This window comes from Amblyomma mixtum, chromosome 5, assembly GCF_055824585.1.
Source record: "Amblyomma mixtum isolate Tamu chromosome 5, ASM5582458v1, whole genome shotgun sequence".
Taxonomy (NCBI): domain Eukaryota; kingdom Metazoa; phylum Arthropoda; class Arachnida; order Ixodida; family Ixodidae; genus Amblyomma; species Amblyomma mixtum.
Window position 1 is genome coordinate 20,000,616 of NC_143016.1, and position 21,960 is coordinate 20,022,575.

At 45.0% G+C, this 21,960-nt stretch overlaps 1 protein-coding gene across 2 annotated transcripts in view; it reads right to left on the reverse strand.

Annotated features, from left to right (window-relative positions):
- The window catches only part of Ubr3 (Ubr3 ubiquitin ligase), an 82,735-nt gene that overhangs the window by 43,164 nt on the left and 17,611 nt on the right, over nt 1–21,960 (reverse strand). For both annotated transcript variants that reach the window (XM_089543557.1, XM_089543556.1), the window contains 12 exons: nt 17,149–17,282; nt 15,666–16,077; nt 13,561–13,694; nt 12,254–12,346; nt 10,947–11,102; nt 8,853–9,034; nt 7,344–7,477; nt 6,239–6,384; nt 4,407–4,573; nt 4,040–4,187; nt 1,261–1,359; nt 611–884 (listed from right to left, as the gene is read on the reverse strand). In XM_089543557.1, coding sequence (XP_089399683.1) covers nt 611–884; nt 1,261–1,359; nt 4,040–4,187; nt 4,407–4,573; nt 6,239–6,384; nt 7,344–7,477; nt 8,853–9,034; nt 10,947–11,102; nt 12,254–12,346; nt 13,561–13,694; nt 15,666–16,077; nt 17,149–17,282 — 2,079 coding nt within the window. The remainder of the gene's footprint in view (nt 1–610; nt 885–1,260; nt 1,360–4,039; nt 4,188–4,406; nt 4,574–6,238; nt 6,385–7,343; nt 7,478–8,852; nt 9,035–10,946; nt 11,103–12,253; nt 12,347–13,560; nt 13,695–15,665; nt 16,078–17,148; nt 17,283–21,960) is intronic.

The following is a 21,960-nucleotide window of genomic DNA, read 5'->3' on the forward strand; positions in this document are numbered from 1 at the left end:
AGAAAAGTGTGTATTCCTGTGTGTGAAGTGGCAGCTTCAGTACCCTATTACTCAAGTTCTATGAGAGCCAGGATGATAATTTTACCCTTATTGTATTCCTTGGTGTCAAGAGAACCCAATGGCATACATTTCAGCAAGTTTCCTGCAGCAAATTTTCTTGAAAACTCTCCGCAAAATACTTGCATAAAAATTGCATAAGTGCTCATGGAATTGTTTTACATGAAATTAAATGACATATCTAGAATCAGCGCACAAAAATACATGTGCCCTGAAAATTTCATAACTATGACTAAATTAATAAAATTTTCTTTTCAAGACCAGTGTCCCCCCTTAAAGTCTCCACCAGTGCCTTCAAAATGATGCCAAAAATTCTGAGAATGCCTCTCCTTGATCTCTAGTAACCTCTTTACTGACTAAATTGTACTACTTTTACGTGTGCTTTTGACAAGGTTTTTAAATTTCTAAAATTTTAACGAATCAACAAGGTTTGATTGTATAAGAAGCTCACTTTTGTAATTAGATTGTCTGGCTGTAGGGAACCCAACTATGCGCAAGCTGTTGCTATGCAACAGTTGTAAGGGTAGTACGTAGCATCAACGGCAATGCTTACCGCTGCCTTCAGCCGGCCCAGTGCCAGCAGTGAGCTCAGGAAAGCTGCCGCCGGTGGGTGGGAAGAGAAAAGTGAAGCCATCCTCGCCTTCCTCAAGCAAATCACTGGGCTCCTGGTCCACTTCCATGTCCTCGACGCCCGACGGAACCAGCGCAGTGCCCGCTGGGAGTAGCACCGTCTTGATCGTGCGCAACATGTTCTGCACTACGCATGTCTCTGGGAACCATTCCGACAGACACAGGTCTGTCACCTCGGGCACTGATGAAAGCTCGTCCTGGCCAAAAGCAAGATTACATAATCAGATGCACTGAAAAGTGACCAGCACCATCACAAGTCTGCTCCATGCATTCACGAGAAAATGGGCGGCTGTAATATGTACATACTTGACTAGTCTTCATAAGTCAATCAAAGCATAGGGTATTCGGACCAGTGGGGAGTTTCATCCCCAGAGCCTGGTTTCACAAAATTTTATTTAAATTTTCTTTCTTTATTTTTTCTTTTTTACTTAAAATGGTCTAAGTGATAGCTAAATGGTGCACAAGTAGTGGCCTAAATGTAACTAAATGAAGGCTGCATGCTTGAGCACCAACAGCAGAAACGTGCAAAGCAGAAGCCCTTTCCTGTGCAGGCCTAGAGAGTAGAGTGCTCACCTTTGGAGAGACAGAGTGCGGATGAAACTGGAGAGCCATCTCCAGGAGGTAGACAGTCAGAGCCACCACCTGCTCTGGAACTTCCGGGTCCCTCAGGGCCTGGTTAAAAAAAAAAAAAAAGAATGTCACAAGTCTAGCATACCGCTAAGTGTAATCTCTATTCGAAAAGGCACTTTAATGAAACTGGAGCTTTTTTTCTCTCTTCTACAGCGACCTCAATTACAGCATTTTTTTTTTCGTGTCCTCTCATTCCCGAAAGTTCCCAGCTGAAGTCATTTTTTAGTTCTTTTTTAATATCTCTCTTCTCACTCTTTTCATAGTGCAACCTTTACCAGCTCCATGAGCAAGTGTACCAAAGGTCTTTCCATCTGCTGGACACGACGCACATGTGACACCAACATTTGGGTGTCAGATCTGTGTACTATGAAAAATCATGTTGTGCTGACGTGCCAGCTGAAAAACTGCGTGAGCTTCAAGTAAATGAGCAGGTACAGCCGGCCAAATCTGTAGCTGGCGTGCGTGACGGCTGCATTTTCCTGCAGCTTGTGACGGAGCAAATTTGCGAAAATATCAAACCTAAGCACAGGATAACTAAGCCCGTGCTAAATATTAAGCTTTCCGCAAGTTTGCTTCGTCACAAAGCACGGGAGCGCAGAAAAAGTGGCCATCGCGCACGTCGGCTAAAGATTTGGCCGGCTGTACCTCCGACACCTATGCACCTTCTGGTCTGCTTGCTGGGGGGCAGCATGCTGCACATACACATGTCTGTGCCTGCACATGCATGCTGCACCTTGCAGGTACAGATATGGGAGCTGTGCTTGTCTATGTTCACGCATGCTGCCACGTGCATGTGCAGACCGGTTCTAGCATACGTGCAGGCACAAGGCACTTTCGCCTAGATGGTGTCCCTGGAAGAGGGGCTAGGCAGCGTGCGCGCCGCAATGCCATCCCAAAGGAGGTGCGCTGAACCGTAACCACACGAAGCAATCATCACAGGAACATTATTCGCTTGAGACGGATACTTCGAGATTTGGAATACCAAACATTAAGATCAAATTGAAAATCGAACGGTTTACTATTTGACCGAATATTTGAAGTTGCTTAGAAGCAATAAGAAACTAATTGAAGAGGGCTACAGACGCCTAATTTTAGTAGCAATTTTCTCTTTCAAATCATGCGTTAAACATTAGAATACATGGATTACCATGTGATATTTACCTGCGACCGCTAAATAATTTATAATTGAATTTGATAAGTAGTTTTAACTAACTACAAAGCTTAAGGGGGGAGGCTACCCTTGAACACCAACATTTTTGTTTCTTGAGATATCTGAATGAAATTTTTAAGGGTAGGCTCACAGCACAACCATTTGAAGAACTAACAAGTTTCATGGAGCTGTGGGCACTGGTTCCCAAGTTACAGGAGTATATCAAAGTGGTTCACATAGGTCACTTATTCCAGGCCTGGAGAATTTGAAAATAGCGTTGGCACTGTGAAATTCATTATGGTCATCCCTGGATAGGTGCCCCAGGGCAAGACAGAGCCCTTTTTCTAAATTTTCTTGCTGGAAAAGTTTAGCACAGCACTGAATTTAGTGTCACTAATTAGACCTTCAGTAGGAAAATTTTAATTGCCTATGACAAATTTAAGGGGGGACCCTGGTCTTAAAAAGAAAATTTTATTAATCAAGATATAGTAATGAAATTTTCAGGCCACATGTATTTTTGTGTGCTGATATTAGATATGTCATTTAATTTCGTGTAAAACAATTCCTTGAGCACTTGTGCAATTTTTATGAAAGTATTTTGGGAAAAGTTTTGAAGAAAATTTGCTGCAGGCAACTCGCTGAAATGCATGCCATTGGGTTCTCTTGACACCAAGGAATGCAATAAGGGTAATATTATCATCCTGGCTATCATAGAACTTGAGTTATAGGGTACTGAAGCTGGCACTTCAGAAATTGTACACTTTTTTTCTCATTTCTGAAGCGACAACTTCAAAGTCCTATAACTCAAGTTCTATGATAGCCAGGATGATAATTTTACCCTTATTGCATTCCTTGGTGTCAAGAGAACCCAATGGCATGCATTTCAGCAAGTTTCCTGCAGCATATTTTCTGCAAAACTTTTTCCAAAATGCTTGCATACAAATTCCAGAAGTGCTCAAGGAATTGTTTTACATAAAATTAAATGACATATCTAGAATCAGCGCACAAAAATGCATATGGCCTGAAAATTTTATAACTGTGACTTCATTACTAAAAATTTTTTTTTCAAGACCCTTAAGAAAGAATAACTTGAAAAAGCGGGCTTGTCTTGCCCTCAGCAAAATTTATTCAGGTATGGAATAAAAAAAGCCCCACGGAACGACAACAAAAAATGCATCAGCAGTTATATCGCCATTTTTTTCCTGCCTCACGTGACCCAAAGATCAACTACACATCACAGCCATCATTCTGCTGAAGCCGAAACCGAAATAGCACCAGGAAGAAATTCAATTGCAAATTATTTAGCGGTCATAGGCGAATATCACGGGGTGATCCATGAGTATTAGTGTATTACGCATCGTTTGAAATAAGAAAACGCGTAAGCAAAATTTTGGTGTGTATAGTCATATAAAAACGTGTGAGACACTGAATAGGACCTACCGGCTCCAAAAAGCTGACAAAAGCACTTCATTTTGTGATAGTAGCAATGACTGCCAGTAGCAGGAATACTATGCTGAAGGTATTTGAGAGGAAAAAGGGCTCATGAAGAGGAAGGCCCAACTGCCAACCGACCTTGTAGAGAATGACAAACAGAGCAGCCTGCATGGTCTTGCACTGAAGCAGCTGACGAGGGTCCAACAGCTCGGGGTGCACGTTGCGTGGCATCCGGAATGGGGGCCAGGGAGTTGCGCTCCCCTTCAGTCGGCCAGACTGCCGCATGCTGAAAGGCAATACCAAGGCCACCGCGTTAAGCACACACAATATGCCAAACATGTGAAAGAAAAAGGGAGCCTCCTTTTAACTGGAGGGAGACCTTAAACCTCGCTCACAAGGCTTGAATATGGTTGCTCTAATATGACGGTAAAAAGAAAAAAAAAGAATGGGCAGCATCCCATGGAAGCACATACGCTACGAAGATGTGCATCACACAGGCACTCACAAAAGCGTGTATCGGTCCATGGAAGCTTGGTAGTCTTTCCGGTGCACAGCGCGCAGCTGGACATGCACAGGGTCGTACTCGCGCTCCCACACTGAACTCCGGGGCACATACATGCCCTGCAGAAGGTTGCCGCCAGCTTCAAAGTTGGGCTGCTTATACAGTGCCACCTGGATCCAGACAGGAAAAAGCAAACAGTCGCCAATGAGCCAGTTATACGAAGATATACAAGTACTCCCATCCACAGAACACACAGGCACTTGAGCAAGAAACATCAAGTTATTGCTGGTCAGGATAAGGTTGCACAAGTCATGGTTTCACTAAAATCTGAAATACAAAGTCGTTCCCAGGAGCCTTTGTCTGTTTTATCGATTCTATTCATCAATTCTATTCATATCACTATTCCATTCCCTGTCTCTCTGGTTCTCATTCTCTGCTGTCATTGTAATAAAAGCAGCTGCACTTATGATATCTGCTCGCTGTCAAAATGGATTCAGCACCACCATCTCATAATGCACTACAACAATGGCACCCTGACTCAGCACATTATGCCAATGGACGCTCGCTCTAACAGCAAGAGCACAAATGACACTACCGCTCAGAAATAGTTGCTAATCCCACTCGGAAAAGGCATGGGTCAAGTTATTTTTGTTTTCCACTTTTTCTACTTCCTCTCTCTCTCTCTCTCCCCTTCTTTTCCTCTTTGCTCTCACAAAGGCTCTGAGCAATCCCAGAGTATCCTGCTTTGATAAGCAGCACAACATAAATTCTGAAATCAAATGATCATCACCCTTTGTTTTGTTTTTTTTCTTTCTTTCTGATCGTGCTCCTTGTTGCTCACTCTTATCATTACCAATTTCATAGGCAAATGCACCAAGACTTCCACTTTGCTGCACGCCACGTGCATACAGCGCAGAAATCTGGCCATGTCCAACGTCTACACTGCAATCACCTCAGGCAGGCACGAAGGCATATGGTACAATACCATGGAATCAAAAAATTCAGCACCCAATTACAATCCATTTGAGCCCCATGTCCAAGAGTAGTTGCACCCTATGCCTACAGACTTTTTTGTCTGCCGGAGGTTATGTGCAGAAAGGGATGTGTGCACACGGCATCCGCTGCACTTACCTTGGGCAGAGTCAAACGTCACCCGAAACTTTTCTTTAATTTTTGTTCTTGCTTGCTTTGCAAGCGACCTCCACTCCACAAGTACTACTGTGCAGTATAGCTGTAACTTGTGGTTTGCTGCAAAACTTCACTTTCACCAAGCAGTACATGCAAACCAGCTTAAGCAGATCTTTCTCACACCAAGTCTGCGGAAAGCAACCTACCACTCTTACGCTGTTTCTTATGTTAGAGAATTTGTTTGGTTTGTCTTGTGGGGGTTTATGACCCCAAAGCTGCACATGAACTGTGAGGAATGCATAGCAGAGGGCTCTGGATTATTTTCAACCATATGGGGTTCTTTAACATGCACTAACATCACTGAGAGAAAGTAGCATGCACAGAGAAAGTAGGCACAAGTGCCAGCACATGCACGGCTGTTCTAACTACCCCCGTTTAGATGGCATTATTTATAAATAACTAAAGACAAATAACTATAGCGGGCCCCAGGTTCTTCACTCCAATGAACATGAGGCCACAGGCAGGTGTGTCTAGCCAGATTTCAAAGAATCCCAAAAAAGGCCTGTCACCTCCTCAGGCATGCACCAGCAATCACTAGAGAAAAGCATAGAGCTAGAGAACCAGGAACATGTCACACGGGAGCTGGGCAGGGCCGCTGAGATGCAAAAAAAGTAAAGGGATGCAACAGACTGAAAACTAGAACGCACGTCTTCAAGGAAGGCCTCGAAGTCCCGGCTGTGGGCGCTGGTGCCGCACTTCTCGGGCAGCAGGTCCATCAGCTGGGAGTGAGTCCGGTCCCCCATGCAAAGAAGGCTCACCATCTCCTGCCGTGTCACTTCCGCCTCGCTCATGCCTGCAGCAATACATTTCCACTCACTTGGGAAGGCAGTACAACTACTCCCGTCCACTTTCACTGAGCCTGAGTGAGCCTGCCTGCTTCCAAATTACCTGTTGAAAGCTTTGTATTTACACGTCTATGCAAAAAGGCAATATTTAATGCTTGCAGGAAGAGTTTGAATTCAAGCAGCAGGACTTCTATGAACTGCATGCAATGCCTTTGGAATCACCTGTGCTACCCTGTGAACCCCTCTGCAATGAAGCCCTCTCCAGATGAACCTCTCCACAATATCTGCACGATCCACACAAAAATTTCGCTGTTGAGACTGCCTAGATTAGGCTAGGACCACTGTCACTTTGCCATTTCTGCTTCTGTGCCAGTACTAGGCTTAAAACGAACCTCCTGATTAAAGCGCACCTGCTATCATGTCCTCATAAAGCAGACCCTTATAAAGCAGCCATAAACTACGCCAACGCACTGATCACGGCAACATGTCAAGAGAGACATAGCGGCGACACGGTACAGCATGCAACGAGCATACCTGCAGCTGCTGACACGCCTAGAAAGAAAGCACTTTCTCCTCCCTTCCCTGGGGGAGCCAGCATACCCCCCTGCCCCACTGCCAACCTGTTCGCAGGTGCCAACGTCCAAAAAAGTCAGGGTTCAAGCAGCACAAATGTGCCCATTGCTATAGCCATAGCTGTCACTTGACTCAGCCTCTCTGCAACACGGCGGCTCCATAGTTTAGAGTTTAGACAGTCGCAACAAACTTTCGTTTTCCTCCGTGTACCGAAGCCACCACAGCCACATTGTGGTACGAATGGCATCACTGCACAGCTGATGGAGCTGATTCAACCTCGTCTAGTGCTAATGGATGTGAACAAGGAACTGTGTTTTATTCTTGGCTGTTAAAAAATTCTTTTTGTCAGCAGCTCACTCAACGCAAAAAGAAGAAAAAAAGAAGGAATGCACACCCAAGTTGGTACGGATGCCAAACAGCATAGCGAGAAAGGTCAGAGCAGCCTCCACCATGGGCAACACCTTGTCTGGCTCCAGATACGAGTTTCCTTGTTTGGGCGACAGTGACAGCCACTCCCACACGTGGAACCTGGTGGACACCAAAAGAAAAGTGACAACAACATGTGAGCAGCTTCATCCTTTGCATCTGGCAACTACAGGGCTGACATGCTACAAAAGTGAAGCTCCCATCTAGGTGATAGTCAAAAATTGGTTGGTTGGTTTATGGGGATTAACGTCCCAAAGCGACTAAGGCTATGAGAGACGCCCTAGTGGAGGGCTCCGGAAATTTCGACCACCTGGGGTTCTTTAACGTGCACTCACATCGCACAGTACACAGGCCTCAAATTTCTCCTCCAAAGAAATTCAGCCATTTATCAGCGTGCAAGTATTCAAGTATTCAAAAATTTGTACTAAGAACATACTTCCAGGAGGCATTTTAGCATTAACGATGAGCACATGTGCTCCAGTCACTGCGTAAGGCCCCCATGTACCTCGAAATCTACGCTATGGATGATGCGCCAGAAATACGGCTGCTCTGAAACCTCTGAAGATGTTTCGTGGCACACGGTACGAGCATGGATCGCTCCATTTAGACTCCGCCATTTATGCAGTAGTGCCAGGTACTTGGCATTCGCACCATAACGAAAAAAGTACTCCTGCAGCGCAAAAGCGAGATGACGCGTGCACACACACCAGCAGAGTGCTTCCTCAGAGTGCTGAGGGAGAGTGCTGCCTGCTGGGCCTAATGAGCTTTGCACTGAAGCCAAAAAAGGCCTAATCTTGCTTCAAGTTACAGACAACACAACTTCAGGTTGAAATGAGCATACAATTGATTTCCATAAGAGTTTCATCTGTGAAGCGAGTGAAAAAGCGGGCCAGGTGAGAGCTGGCTTGCACCGACAGTCGCAGGTCACACACACACAGAGCCCAAACATGGTCCAAGCCATTGGCAAAATTGCCATTGCAGGCAGTAGCGTGCCAGATCACACCATTATACACAGCTCTGTTTTAATTCCAATTTTTAATACCTTGAGTCAACACGTCGTCTACCATTGAAGTGCTCCACCAGCCTGTTTCATTCCAGACACTTCTCAAAAGTTGTCGCATGAGACGGAGTGTGTACAACTGCATCGAGACTTTTAATGCATTATATCTGGAAGGTTTGGCAGGCCTGCGCTAATCTGTCGTAAATGCGGGTAATTGCATTAACAGGGGAGCATAATTGGGGTTCCACTGTGATAGAATTACATGGTAGCAAGCGTTAGGATTTCTTTCATCTGAGTGCTATAGGGGCCTTCTTTTTCTTTCTCTCCAAAAAAGCAATGAATGAACAGCTCTGGTTCTTGAATTGCAGTTGCCCACATGCACAGACTACCACTCGGGAATGCAGAACACACAGACTTCACCATTCCGAAGAACATATGTGGAGACTGCGCAGAAGAAGCACACATGCGCGCACACACCTCTCAAAGACTGTGCGAATGAACCAGTCGGGTTCAAGGTTGGTAGCACACAGCTGAAGCAGGAACAGATCTGCATCCACCATGGAGTTGCAGAAGTGGCACTGGATGTATGTCATGGCCTGTCCCTTGATCTGCAGTCCATTGCGTGCCCAAAGGCCACACAGGATCTCGTGGAATGCCACCTGCATAGACACACAAACATCAAAATTGATGATGACAAATTTTTAATGCCACAGGGGCAGCTTTGATCAGAAAGCACCATGGCACAAGGTGTTTTGGTCCACACAAGGTGGGGTCAGAGAGCCAGTTTCAAGCCTTTCGCACTGCAGAGGCCGAGCACGAGGCCAGGGGAAAGCTTGTACCCATTTTATCATCAGTAACTACCGGACAGCACAGGGGATCGAAACCTACATCTCCTGCATGCGAAGCAGATGCTCAAATCACTAGGGGCCACCGCTGCAGTGACACATCAACATCGATCTAGCTCACCTGCAATGCAGTGACTCAACGGTACTCGGAACAGCACATGCACAAGGAAAGTAGCAATGTTTTTTTCACTGTGAGTTAAATCACACTACCAGTAACGCTACACCCTAAATGTGTCAATACAACAATGCGCCTGCTATTGAAAAGTAATGTAATAGTGTAGTGATTACCTTTTGTTCAACTCACTGCGGCAGCAATTCATGCACATAAAGTAAAACCTTGTTACGAAGGATCCAGTTTCAATGAATAGAGTCACCGACCGAAACCCAAGATTTTTCAGACATGCTTGATAATTCGAACTTTTTTGTGGCAATGCCAATGTATAAGACTGAATTAAATTTAAAATGCATCGCAACTGATTGCTTGGTTTTTTTTTTTTTGTGCCTCTTCACACTACCCTCAGCAACGTGCCACCAATAGTCAAGCCACAACATACAGAAACTGACCACCTTTTCGGACTCGGTGGAGCACGGAAAATGGTCTAAATAATCAGTCCGAAAAATCCATGAACTTAAAAAAAAATCACTTTGCTGCTAAAAACTGGCCTCAAAAGTTGTGGATTTTGCCAATTGTTATGATCCATTTGCAAGTTATTATATTTGATTGCACTTGAGTCACAGTCAAGCTTTTGTCACGCCTGAAACACCTCATATCAGCAATACCCACCAGTTCTAGACTCTGTAACGTGCTCGCGGGTCAAGCCATTATGCCGTTAGGGTTAAGCGGGGTATGCTGCAATGCATACCCCATGCCACGTGATGCAAGAGCAGTGCTTCATGGGGCAACGATGGTCGCGAAGACCGAGAGCGATGCTACGATACTATGCTGGAAAAGCATGCTCGTAGGCTCCCTCTCTGTTTTTGCGACCGTCGTTGCTCGTGAAAACAGGCTGTTCTTGCTTCGTGCAACACATGCATTGCAGTGCATTTGGCCACAGCCTGCAGCTGCATCGCAGTCTGGTATCGGTGATGTGAGGTGGTGCCGACATGACAAAAGCATGACTCTGGACTGGATATAATCTAATATTATCACTTGCATACAAAATGAGGAAAATGGCGAGGTTCCCGATTTTTAAAGCCGGATTTTCGCAGAAAAAGTGATTTCTTTTAAGTTCACAAATTTTTTCAATTGTCTGATTATTCTGACCATTTCTCGGGTCCCACAGAGTCCGAAAAATTGGTTGGCAACTGTATGTGCACATCAGGGGTTACTTTCAGTACAAACATTTTTTTTTGTGCACTAAGAACAGAATCAATTCACAAAAATATATACAAAACATAAAGATTGGAGTGCTGAAACAGCCAAATAAGTTACCCTCCTTACGAGGATCAAGTAAACAGACTTCTCTCTCTAATGAACTTTTTTCTCGAAGCAGGTATATTAATTGGATCACCAGAGCCCCACAACAAAGCCAGCAGCATCTACGACTGCAGAGACTTAAAATACAAAAGCTTTCTACAGCAGGAATTGCATGGCAGGAAAGCGAGCATAAAATAACAGGAGGGGCGTCAGGTGAAGGTGCACTTGGCACATAGCCCCAACTGACTTTCCCGGGAAAATGATGGAGAGAGGAGACCAACGAGAGTGTGAAAGGTTCCAAAGCCATACCATGGCCTGAAGTGGGTGGGCCATGAGGGCCCTCAGGGTGTCCTTGTCGGGCAGGAGCTCCACCAGAGTGGCCCCCTGCCTGGTCACTGCTTGGCAGAGGAACACCGCGTAGTAGCGATGCAGTGGCAGGTGAAATGACACCTGGTGGGGGTGCGGCTGGGCAGAAAGAAAGAGAAATGAGCGCCTCCCTCTTTTGGCAGGGCATGGATAATGTACAAAAGGCATGCCTCAATAATTGACTTTTTTCCTTTACCACTCCTTCCTACATCTCCAACTTAACATGCAGGTTGAAACTTCAGAAACCGGATAAAAATTTGAATATTTTTACATAAATAGTTTATTTCACTACAGAATTCAGAATCACCCTTTTATTGGTGGAAATATTTTTTTCAACACCGACTTTCAACCCATCCTACAATGTAGGATACTAGGAAAATTTATTAACGTGTAGTAGAGCTTCAAACATCTGACATCGACTTTAAAATCAAATTTGTCAACAGGCGCAGTGGTCTCCTTCAATTAATGATTAGTCGGGGGAGGTTGCTCGGGAAGAGAAACCTGGATATCACTGGCTGCACAAGTGGCACCACTTGCCATCTAGAGGCAGTGGCGCATTGCTTAACCACGTGCCATGTGACACCAAGTGGGACTTGGTGTGATGTGCCACTCGTCACACCAGTGAAACTAGAAGAGTCGAAGCTGCGGAGGCTGCACTGTTTGTCATGGAGAGGAACCAATCACGCTGGAGCACGATGCGTCGTGCCAAATATGTTCACTCATTGCAATCATAGGCTCTTCTCTCGTGGTAATTTGTATTTTATCGTAATGAAACATTCACATGATTTGGCCAATTCAAGTAACGCAGCAATAGTAAATGGATAGACAGCGTGGAGAGCCCATTATATCAAAGATGACTGTTATATCACCTTCGTTAAATGGAGTTCACAAATACACACGTTTCTATGGGGGTGGCATTGGAGAAAAGAGAAACTCCGTAATATAGAGTAATTGGCTACATGAAGGTTCATTACGTCCAGGTTTAACTGTATCAGCAGCACTAGTTTGAATTAAGTGGCGGAAAGAAAAAAAAGCTGTTTTAAAACCCAATATTCTCAGCAATGACTGCGTCTTTTGATGTCGAACCAACACTAACATAGCCAGACCACGGCATTAATTTATACTAACAATAAAACTGGATGCCGCTGTCTTCAGTGTGCCTTAAAAACTATGGCCTGTCCAAGCTGAGGGCGCAATACGTGGCAATGTGAAAGTGGTGCTCACATGAGCCCCCTGCCCCTCAAACTCACTGTGTCAAAGTGTGAGAAGCCGATGCTGTCAAAGAAATCCTCCAGTGCCATCAGACAGTGCTCGAGAACTTTCTTCGACAAGGGCAGCGTTTCCTGCAAGAGAAGCAGGAGTAGCATCAACATCCTCTGCTAGATGAAACAGGCAGTAAACTGCTCCCAACCAATGGCAGTGTTTGTAGTAGAAGCACTGTCACCACCCTCCCTACTTTCAGAAAAATGAAGGGAATGATTAGACATTATTAAAAACTGGTTACACTTGTTTAAAAATAAATCAAATAAAAAATAACAAGAGGCAAGTCAAGAGCCAGCTTTTTTTTTTCTGCTTCAAGCAAATTACAACAATGTACCGTATTTTCCGGTGTATAAGATGCGGCTTTTTTTCAAAAATCTTGCTGGTGCGTCCTATACAAGGGTGCGTCTTATACGCTAATTTTTCGGTTTTTTTTGCGAGTTCAGAAATTACTCAGGTTCATGTTCAGTCTTTTTCACAGAAAAAATATCACTACCAATGACGTGGTTGTAACACGGTTAATAATCCAATACCGGGACCGCCGTGCGCATCATTTTTAGGTGAACTTTATCATAAAACGGCGGGGATGACGACTTCCGGGTTCACAAACATGCCGCCGTTTCGGAGGCCAAAAGCAAAAGTAATGTGAACTGCCAAAAGACGGCGACAGTCGCGCTTCTCGCCATTGTGAAGACAAGCCAAGACAAGCCAGCGTTTTTTTTTATTCACCCTTTGAAACTTTGTTTGCTCCATGTACGTAGCACGAAGAAAACGTTTTAGCTGCGTTGCCTCCAGAAATGGGCAAACTTTTTGATAGAGCATCTTAAGATTAAGACTTCGAAGGTTTTAAGTAAAAATAAAATGTTGTTATGGACATAAGGAGAGTTCATTCGTTTTTTTTCTCTTTTTTGCTAAAACGTGGGCGGGTATGGCGTGAGTGTTGCCTTTTTCGATCAATTAGCGTTGCTTAAGAAGTTCTCACAGGTACGGTGCATTTCGCGATGGGTGCGCAAGCATGTTTAATTATGCCTCAGTAGCTTAACTGGGTAAATTGGGGTGCGTCTTATACACAGGTGCGTCTTATATACAAACTTTTTCAATGACGGCCTGCATATATGACGTGTGCGTCTTATACAAGGGTGTGTCTTATACACCGGAAAATACGGTACCATAGAGTAAATGTGCCGCGTCCTTGTTGTCATGCTGTTTATGATAAACTAGAAGAATGTCCCTGTAACGAGTGAACATGCAGTGCACAACTACAAGTACAAGAAACACAGGTGGAGAAAGTGCCTACCTCATCCTTGAGGTGTGAAATCAGAGCCCAGAGGGGTGTGGCCGATGCTTCCAGCTCAGCTGAGAAGGCTGCGTAGTACGTGTTGGGCTCAAACTCCACGTGCTGTGCCAGCTCCCGCTGGTTGACATTCATGCCTGCAGCAGAGTCACGCAGAATCAGAAAACTGAGACATGACAGCAAACGTAACATTACCAGGAAGCACAACGTCCACAACGTGTGCAGGTTTGTAGAGCAAGACAAGGGAGGCATCCTCCCCCTACCCACCTGTCCCACCTCTTGGCCTATCCCGACTAGCAGCACACCAGCCCTTTGGGCACTCTGGCCAAGTAATGCACTCAAATGGCATTATGCCAAGCAGTCCGCAGCAAGCAAACAAGCAAATGCTTCTTGTGACAAGTTGGTCACAGCGACTCATCACTCAACTGAAATTAAATCTGCACACCAGGCTATTTTGCTATCTTCCTGGACCATGAGTATCACAAGTAGCATTACAATGCACCACACTTTTAGAGACATCCTTCTCCACTGCCCTAAGGAGAGCAATACCACACACCACAGCAGCCTACAGAAAGTGATGAAAGATGATAAAAGTCTCCTATAGACTTCGAATTCATACTCAAAGACACCAGTCGAGATACCTCTGTATAAACAAGGAACTGTTACTTTCTTATTTTTCTCAACCTGTACTTTTTCATGCCGACACCGGCGGAAAAAAAAAATGCAACAAGCCTGAGTTCCATACACCCTATCAAAAGTCAAATACAGTACTCTCTCAATGATATGATCATGGTTGATACGAATTTCGGGATGACCCAAATTATAAAAATTCCCAGGTCAGAGAGCATACCTAGACATACAAACCTAGTCCATTTATAAGTCATACATATACCCACTGAAGGAAACAAAACATATAACTGTTAAGCTCGGTACAAGACTAGCAGAGGCATGGGCAGCTACTTTAAGAAAATTTTACAAGAAAAGTGCATATATACCGTAAAAACCCGCGTATAATACGAGGTTTTTTTCCCATAATTAGCGTCCTAAATTTCCACCTCGTACTATTTGCGGATCCGAATAAAAATTTTCGAAGTTGCTCGATGTTTTGGTTTCGTTTTTGCGGCGTGGCTATGGCTTCGCTTCGCTATTGGCGCGTGGCTACGGCTTGGCTTCGTTACTCTCGACAAATGACGTCACGACGTCGTTTCTTTGTTGATCCGTTGGGTGCGCCGGGGGGTCGCGGTGTGCCGTGCGCCTGTTGACAACACACGTGCTAGCATGTAAGGCACGCTTCGTGAAGTGGATATTGTTTTAGAGAGCACGATGTCACGGTCTCGAAAACAGTACTCGGCTACTTTCAAGCGATTTTGGCTGCGGAGAACATCGGCAACGGTGCGGCCGGGAGGCAGTTTGGTGTCGTCGAAGGAAGCATTCGTGGATGGCCACAACAGAAAGAAGCCCTTTTCGTGTGCAGCGGAATGCGACAAAGCTTTCGCGGCCGTTTGATGGTTGTGTAAACAAACCGTTCAAGGACGCAGTCAGGCGGTGCTACGCAGAGTGGATGCACTCAGGTGAGCCTGCAGTGACGCCAACCGGGCGGCTGAAGCGGGCTTAAGAAGTGCAGCATCTCGAACGCCCTCGATGGCACGGAAGATGAGTACATTTGGGATGATTTGTCGGACAAAGAAATGTTCGAAGAAAGCGCTACTGAAGAACAAAGTAATTGAAGTGAAGTGCGGGATGCGATTTGAATAAATGTCTTCTATGAGCTTGTGTTACTCGTATTATACGCGGGTGAAACTTTTTTTCCCATTTCGCGTCTCTAAATCTTAGCCCCGTATTATATTCGGGTTCGTATTATACGCGGGTTTTTACGGTACTCGCGTAAGGGCCGCACTTTTGTTCAGCAGTTTTGACGGGGTGCAGCTCCACCGTAGCGCAGAGCAGCTACAGGAAACATAGGTGCACTAAGCTGTGCTAAGTTTGTATAGTAAAGACGGGTGATATTCTGCAGCTTCTTTCATGAAATCCAGCTATGCAAGAGCTTGAAATCGATCCCATGTATTCCTTACTCAGCTGCCCAAGTGCATCTTGCCCAAAGAACTTGCCTTGGAACATGGTGAGGAGGGAGAACCACATGTCCAGGAGGCGGGCATCGTTCAGGAACTCCATGGCGACCGGCCGGTGAGTAAGGATGTTGTTGAGGTCACTGACCAGGGGCCAGTAGCAGTGGTCCTTGGCAATGCGGTGGCCACAGTTGACGACATAGTGGAAGTTGCGGTTAGTGCCCTCGTGCAGAGTGCTCTGCTGCACGATGAGGGACATCATGGCCCGCAGGCTGATCACCATGATGTGCAGCAGGTGGGCACGGCGCGTCATGCGCAGTGACAGCGCCTCGTTCGAGAACAGCTGCACGCTCACATGCACCACCCGGTTGGAGAGGGTCTCCGAGTCATTGGACTCTGTCAGCATGTGGCTGATGCGACTGTAGTGCTGCACAAATGTCTGCGTAAATGCCTCCTGCAAATGAGACGGAGAGAGTCAAACAACACCGGACACTCCAACAGGAAGTTTTACACAGGGAATAAGGGTAAATCTCATTTCCATAAGCCTTCACACAGTGTGCTGTCAGTGAGATGTGCTACTCAAGTCAACCTGGAATTCAGGTGGGCCAAGGAATGTGGACCTTCGAAAATTTGCTATCCTTGGTCATGAAATTTTAGCTGTCTTGCTGAAAGTGGGCCTATTCAAGGGAGAAGGGACAAGTGTACAGCACGACTATTGTTAGTGCTAATGCATCTCTTGAAAAAGCTAAAAGCCTGGAAGCATTTTTTTTGTTGTTCAAGTCACAAGTAAGTGACTAACGTAATGTGCTCACTCTTGCTATTTACTGCTCCATTTTATAACATCAAGGAAACTATAAACAAATTGGATTCACAAAGTTTGTAATTAAGAGCTTTCCTTTTATACTTGAATGATGCTGTGTGTGGCAAATTTGTTAACACACAACCAGCCCTATTCCAAAACTGCTGCTCCAACTTGCCACAAGGCCACCAAAGCCAAGGGTTATAGAAACCCCATAGCCAGTCTACTTCTCTACTCTCATAGCAGACACACACAGCCTTGGAAACACACAAGGCAATAACACAACTGGTCTGGCCCTAACCTAGCGAGTTTTAACATCAGGCCTTTGAAAGAGAAAGTAGTGCAAAGAAATACGTTTTCACATTATTCTCCAAAGACCAAAAGCTAAAATTTACCTCGCACAATTTGATTTGCACTTGTATGTATACCACACAGACCACTACAAAACTGAATTTTATAATCATTAAGCCATGCAACATGAAGGCTACTACAAATACTATCAAGCAAATTTCTGCACCTTAACCTTTGTTATTCAAGAAACAGGAACTTCATAGGGGCAGCTTGAGCAAAAAGGTATGTCAACGATTTTTCGACTTCGTTGGAGCTACCCTATTAGCATTTTTTGCCTAACACTTGCCATGTGCAAATTGCAAAACACACTGAGCTGCTGGATGTACCCCACTCCCGCAGTCACAAAGTAAAGACTGATAGGCAGACCAGGCGTACCTTGTAATTTATGTCAGGCAGCATGTTAAGCAGGAAGCAGACCAGCTTTTGGGGAAACTCGAAGTAGACCATCCAGAAGACCAGCTCCTCCAGGAAGCTGTTGTGCGTCAGATCAGGCAGCAGCGAGCTAACCTCTGCACAGAAACACAGTGGAGGAAAATCAATGCAAGAGGAAGTACCGTGTCACTGCCTAAAAGTGTAACAATTTATACCGCAAATGTCTAAAGAACTTTTTAGTTTAGAGGTTCTCAAAATGGGTTCCGTGGTACCCCGGGGTTCTGAAGTGCTTTTTGGGGTTCCCTGAGCACCTGAACTCATGCATGCTACAACCCCCACTGTCTCTTTACCTACTTTATTAGGGACTAATCACATAGTAATTGTTCACTACAGACTGTTTCAATGTACAGCCAGTCATTATTAAATCTTGGCATTTCTTGGACTGCCATGTGTCAGCATGCCGGACCGGTCGGGACGGAAGCCAGGACACGCTGGGTTCCTCAGCACCTTTTGAAAGCTGCTGGAATTCCCCGGGGCTAAAAATATTGAGAGCCCCTGCTTTAACTAAGTAGGGTTTCTATGCAACTGCTGATGACACCCCACAAACCAATTTTTCATAGATATGTTGCTTTGCGACAACAATCTTGTATTAGCAAGCTGCTCAGGAAACAAGTATGTCGCCATATTTGGAAAGGGCTCCCCATCAGAACATTAACCATAGATGATACGAAAAATATACAATGGATTCCACTGTAAACTTGTCTAGTAGTGACAGTGCTACTTAACTATGTCCACTGACACCAGTACTAGGTAAAAATGTGCGACTCAAAAAGTCCCTAAGCTAGGGACCCCTTAGAGACAGTCAGCTTCCTGTGCATTTACTGCCAGAAGAAATACCTTACACAGACTTTTTCGACATTCAGCCGAGAGTCGCGCAAAGGCGAGGCCATTCAATGTCACAGCAAATGCTGTCATTTGAAATGTATGAGGTCACTCAAACATAAATGGCTCAAGACAGAAGCAAAGAAGCATTGATTCAGGTTCATGTCTATCCTGAACATATGCGAAGCTGATAAACAAGGAGACTAGCTCTTTGCGAATTTACAGACAACACAGTGACTTCCAAGCAGTTGGAAAGAATCTCCGGACAAAGCCATAGTTACTCTAAGTTATTTCAGACTGGCTTCCACCTATCCTTGCTAGAGTCATTAGCCAAACAGTGCATCACAAAAAAATTTTCATCATAAGCTCCCAAATTCAAACCCATAGTCAAAAGCCCGCTCCCCCTAGATAGAGGCACCATGCAGCCCTTGTGCAACGGCAGCGACATCTCCGCAATCAGGACCTCAGCAGAGGGCGACATTGTAATCAGTGGAATGTAAATCAGACAACAGCCAAAAGGCTGAAACGAGGACGACAAGGCTTAATCAGAGAGTCCACGCTATGAGTTTATCATGCAATGCTTCAAACTTAAAAGTAGCAGTGCAATCCGTGCTATGCCTAGGCTACCCCAATGCAGGAATGCATGTGTGGTGACCCGTGTTCTTAGGTCACGGCAAACCAGTTTGTGCATGAACTTTTCTGAGGCAAGTCGAAATGATCCCTCCATCTCAAGCATCGACTGATTAGCGGGAGTGTAGAGAATGAGCACATGTTTGCAATGAGTCTATCCTGTGTGGATAGCACATTCCAAGAGAGTCACGGAACGGGGGCGGACTGGCCATGGAATGATGCCATGATGCAAACGATGAAGTAGACAATGCAAGAAATGACACTAACTTTGACACAAGCATAATAGCATAATAGAGACTTTTAGCATAGTGCATACTGCTACCGTATCGTGCAGCGCTGGTGCTCATGCGCTGGTTGTTTCAGATGCACCAGGAGTGCTGCACCCAGCTCGCTGGCATGTGGTGCCACCTGGTGCCCTCATGGCAATTCTGACTGGTCTCGGTGTGGCAGGCGTAGCCCAGTTCGCAGGCACATGGCATCATCTGGCACCCTCAAGGCAGACTTTGAAGGTATACATTGTCGCTGCCTAGCCTTTTCAGTACAACGATCCCCTTTGTGATGCCTTGCATATCTTCCTTCGCAACTTTGCTACTGTAGGTGATAATTTAAAACCCTGCGTAGATTGTACAACTCGAATTGACATTACTGTTAACTAGCACTTACAAGAAACAGGAAACAATTTTTGTACCTCGTTCAAACAGCACCTTGTGCACTTATGCCCTAGAGGATGGCCATGAATGGGCAGACAGACAAATCAGGCGGATAAATTTTGTGGCCAAAGGGAGCATAAAATGTGGGCACTAAATTCCTTCCTGCATTAAAAGTTCCAGAAAGGGCTGCTGCCTGCATGACTAATTACATATTTATGACATCCAGGTCTATAAGAAACTGTGAATGCAGGCAGCCTTCCAAAGATGCATAATGAAAATAAAGTGGTCTCCTCAAGGTTGATACATAAAGCTCACTGATCTTGATTTTCCTGCATGCTCCTGCTTATTTTAAGTTAGTTTGCAGCGCTAACTGCACACATGCATCACTTTAGAAGTTTTATGCCAGTCGAGCTGCTGCTGGCAGGTGTGTAAGCTATCCCAACAAACAGGCACCAACGTGCAGCTACGTTTGCATTCATTGTAGAGGACAAATAGCTCTGTATAGAGCACCGGCTGCAGCTCCACTTACTCGTGCACTAAAAAATGCAGCTTAAAAACAGCAGGTATTGCCTGCATGCACCACCACTTTAGTGCTAGCAACCATGCAGAGCTCCTTCTTGCGGGCGCTTTGGCATGCTTTCGTGCTATGTAACAACACAAGCCATTACTGATGAAGTCGTCGATGACACAATTATGACAGCATCCCTAGCATGCGGCCTATGGCAGACACCTCATGCCAGAACCTAGATTCCACGTTTCTTTGAAACAACACTGGCTGCTTGTCTGCCAGGTCCTAAACCAGCTATGCAATTAGCAGATACATACAGAAGTAGCAGGCGCAACCGCTGGGTTGTTTTTGATGCATATCAACATCGTCGCCAATTATTCTAGATTAGTTCGATCCAACACAGACAGATGCGAGAACAACATACACACATCTTAACGTAAGTGCGACAGTACAGGGTAGAGAAGGCATGCTGCAAAAAAGTGCAAGCGATGCAGTTTCACCACAATGGCTCACCGCCGAAATAATGAACCCAGTTTCACACTGCACACACGTTGTCATCATAACCTTCAATTCCCAAAACAGGCAGTTTATTCGATAACAGAGCATTATGAAGAGTTACAAGGAAGTGACATCCCTTAAATCTAACATGTAAGAACTGCTACCTAGAAAACAGCCCTTCAATCTTCATGTCCCAAGCACATTAAGCCTCTCAAAAAAAGGATTGCCAACAGCAAAAGCTCAATCCAATGACCAATATAAAATAAACAAAGACGACTCTATTTTCCAAGTTTTCACAGAAGTGTGCTTTAAGTTATCACTTCTGAGTGCTAAGCTGCTATTCTGGAAATGTAAGAACAAGTTCACTTCCACAGGCAGCGTACAGGTCCCTCCGATATGATGGGGAACAATGTTTGAGCATTTAATTAATGGCTAATCTATTATTATGTGTGTCAAGCACACTTTTATCTAAAAGGCATTTTCAACTTAGTAGAGCATTTCAATCACCAAAAAATTCGTCTTTCCAACAGATTGTTCCCTTTCATATTTGAGGGCCCTGTACATCATAGCTTTTCAATGGTACAGAGCTTGACCGACAGCAGAAGCTCAAAAGTCGCTTTGACTTTCTGCCACACATGAGCAGCCTCAACATTCCTTCCTGCACTCTACACCACAGCATTTCTAAATCAAAGTAACTGTTCCCAAAGAAAACATAATGGCTGCCACTACATTTCCCAGTGTACAGTGCCTATAACCCAACATTCCATTTCAGCTATTATGCTGATGCATGGCTGACCACGCAAATTAACTATTCCTGGCAGCATGAGGGCAGGTAAAGAAAATCATAGACAGCAACACCATGTTCTCTGCGCGGTGTGCCACGATGCAATGATTTAAAAATGCTGTCTGTCTCTGTCTGCAGTAATTACCGTGCCAAAACGCTTCAAGCGATGACCTAAACTATGCATGAAGTCGATGCCAGTCGATTATAGAAACAGGATATTGCCAGAAAGCCCATTCATTGGCTTGGCAGTTAGCAACTCAGACTTGGAAGGCTGGAAAATCAGGTGCGGCCATGCTGGCAACTTTCGCTTTCAACCTTACCAGCCACCCGACCTCGCAACTATGAATTTGCGAGTTGTGGCAGTTGCACTATCGTCTTGGTTGAAAAGCTGCGTTCACAAGACAGACCCACACTGCTCAGTTTTCCAGCCTTGTGACATGCTTACCGGCAGTTGCACGCCCTTCACGACTCGGTTGCAGCCCTCTGCTGAGCAAATTTGGATGCACTGAACACCACCCACCTCTTCAGCTTTGAAAAAAGGCCGTCCAATAAGTCCAGACTTTAGAACAGATATTGTTGGTCACTGCCTTCCCAGAAAAAAAAAGCCCAAATGGAATACTTTAGAAGAATAAAATAGGGTAATCTCACTACTTGATTGCTTTCCGATCACAGTGTAAAACTTATTCTGTTCACTTTTCGTTAGTTCGAACTTCAGCTAATTCGAACCACGTTGGCAACCCCGTGGAGTTCAAATCAACGAGCTTTCAAATCAACGAAGGGAGGATAGGGCCGGTGCCAGTTCCTGCCAGGATGTCTTGAGCTCCATGTGTCAAAGAAAATCATTCATTTGTATGCAAATCAGT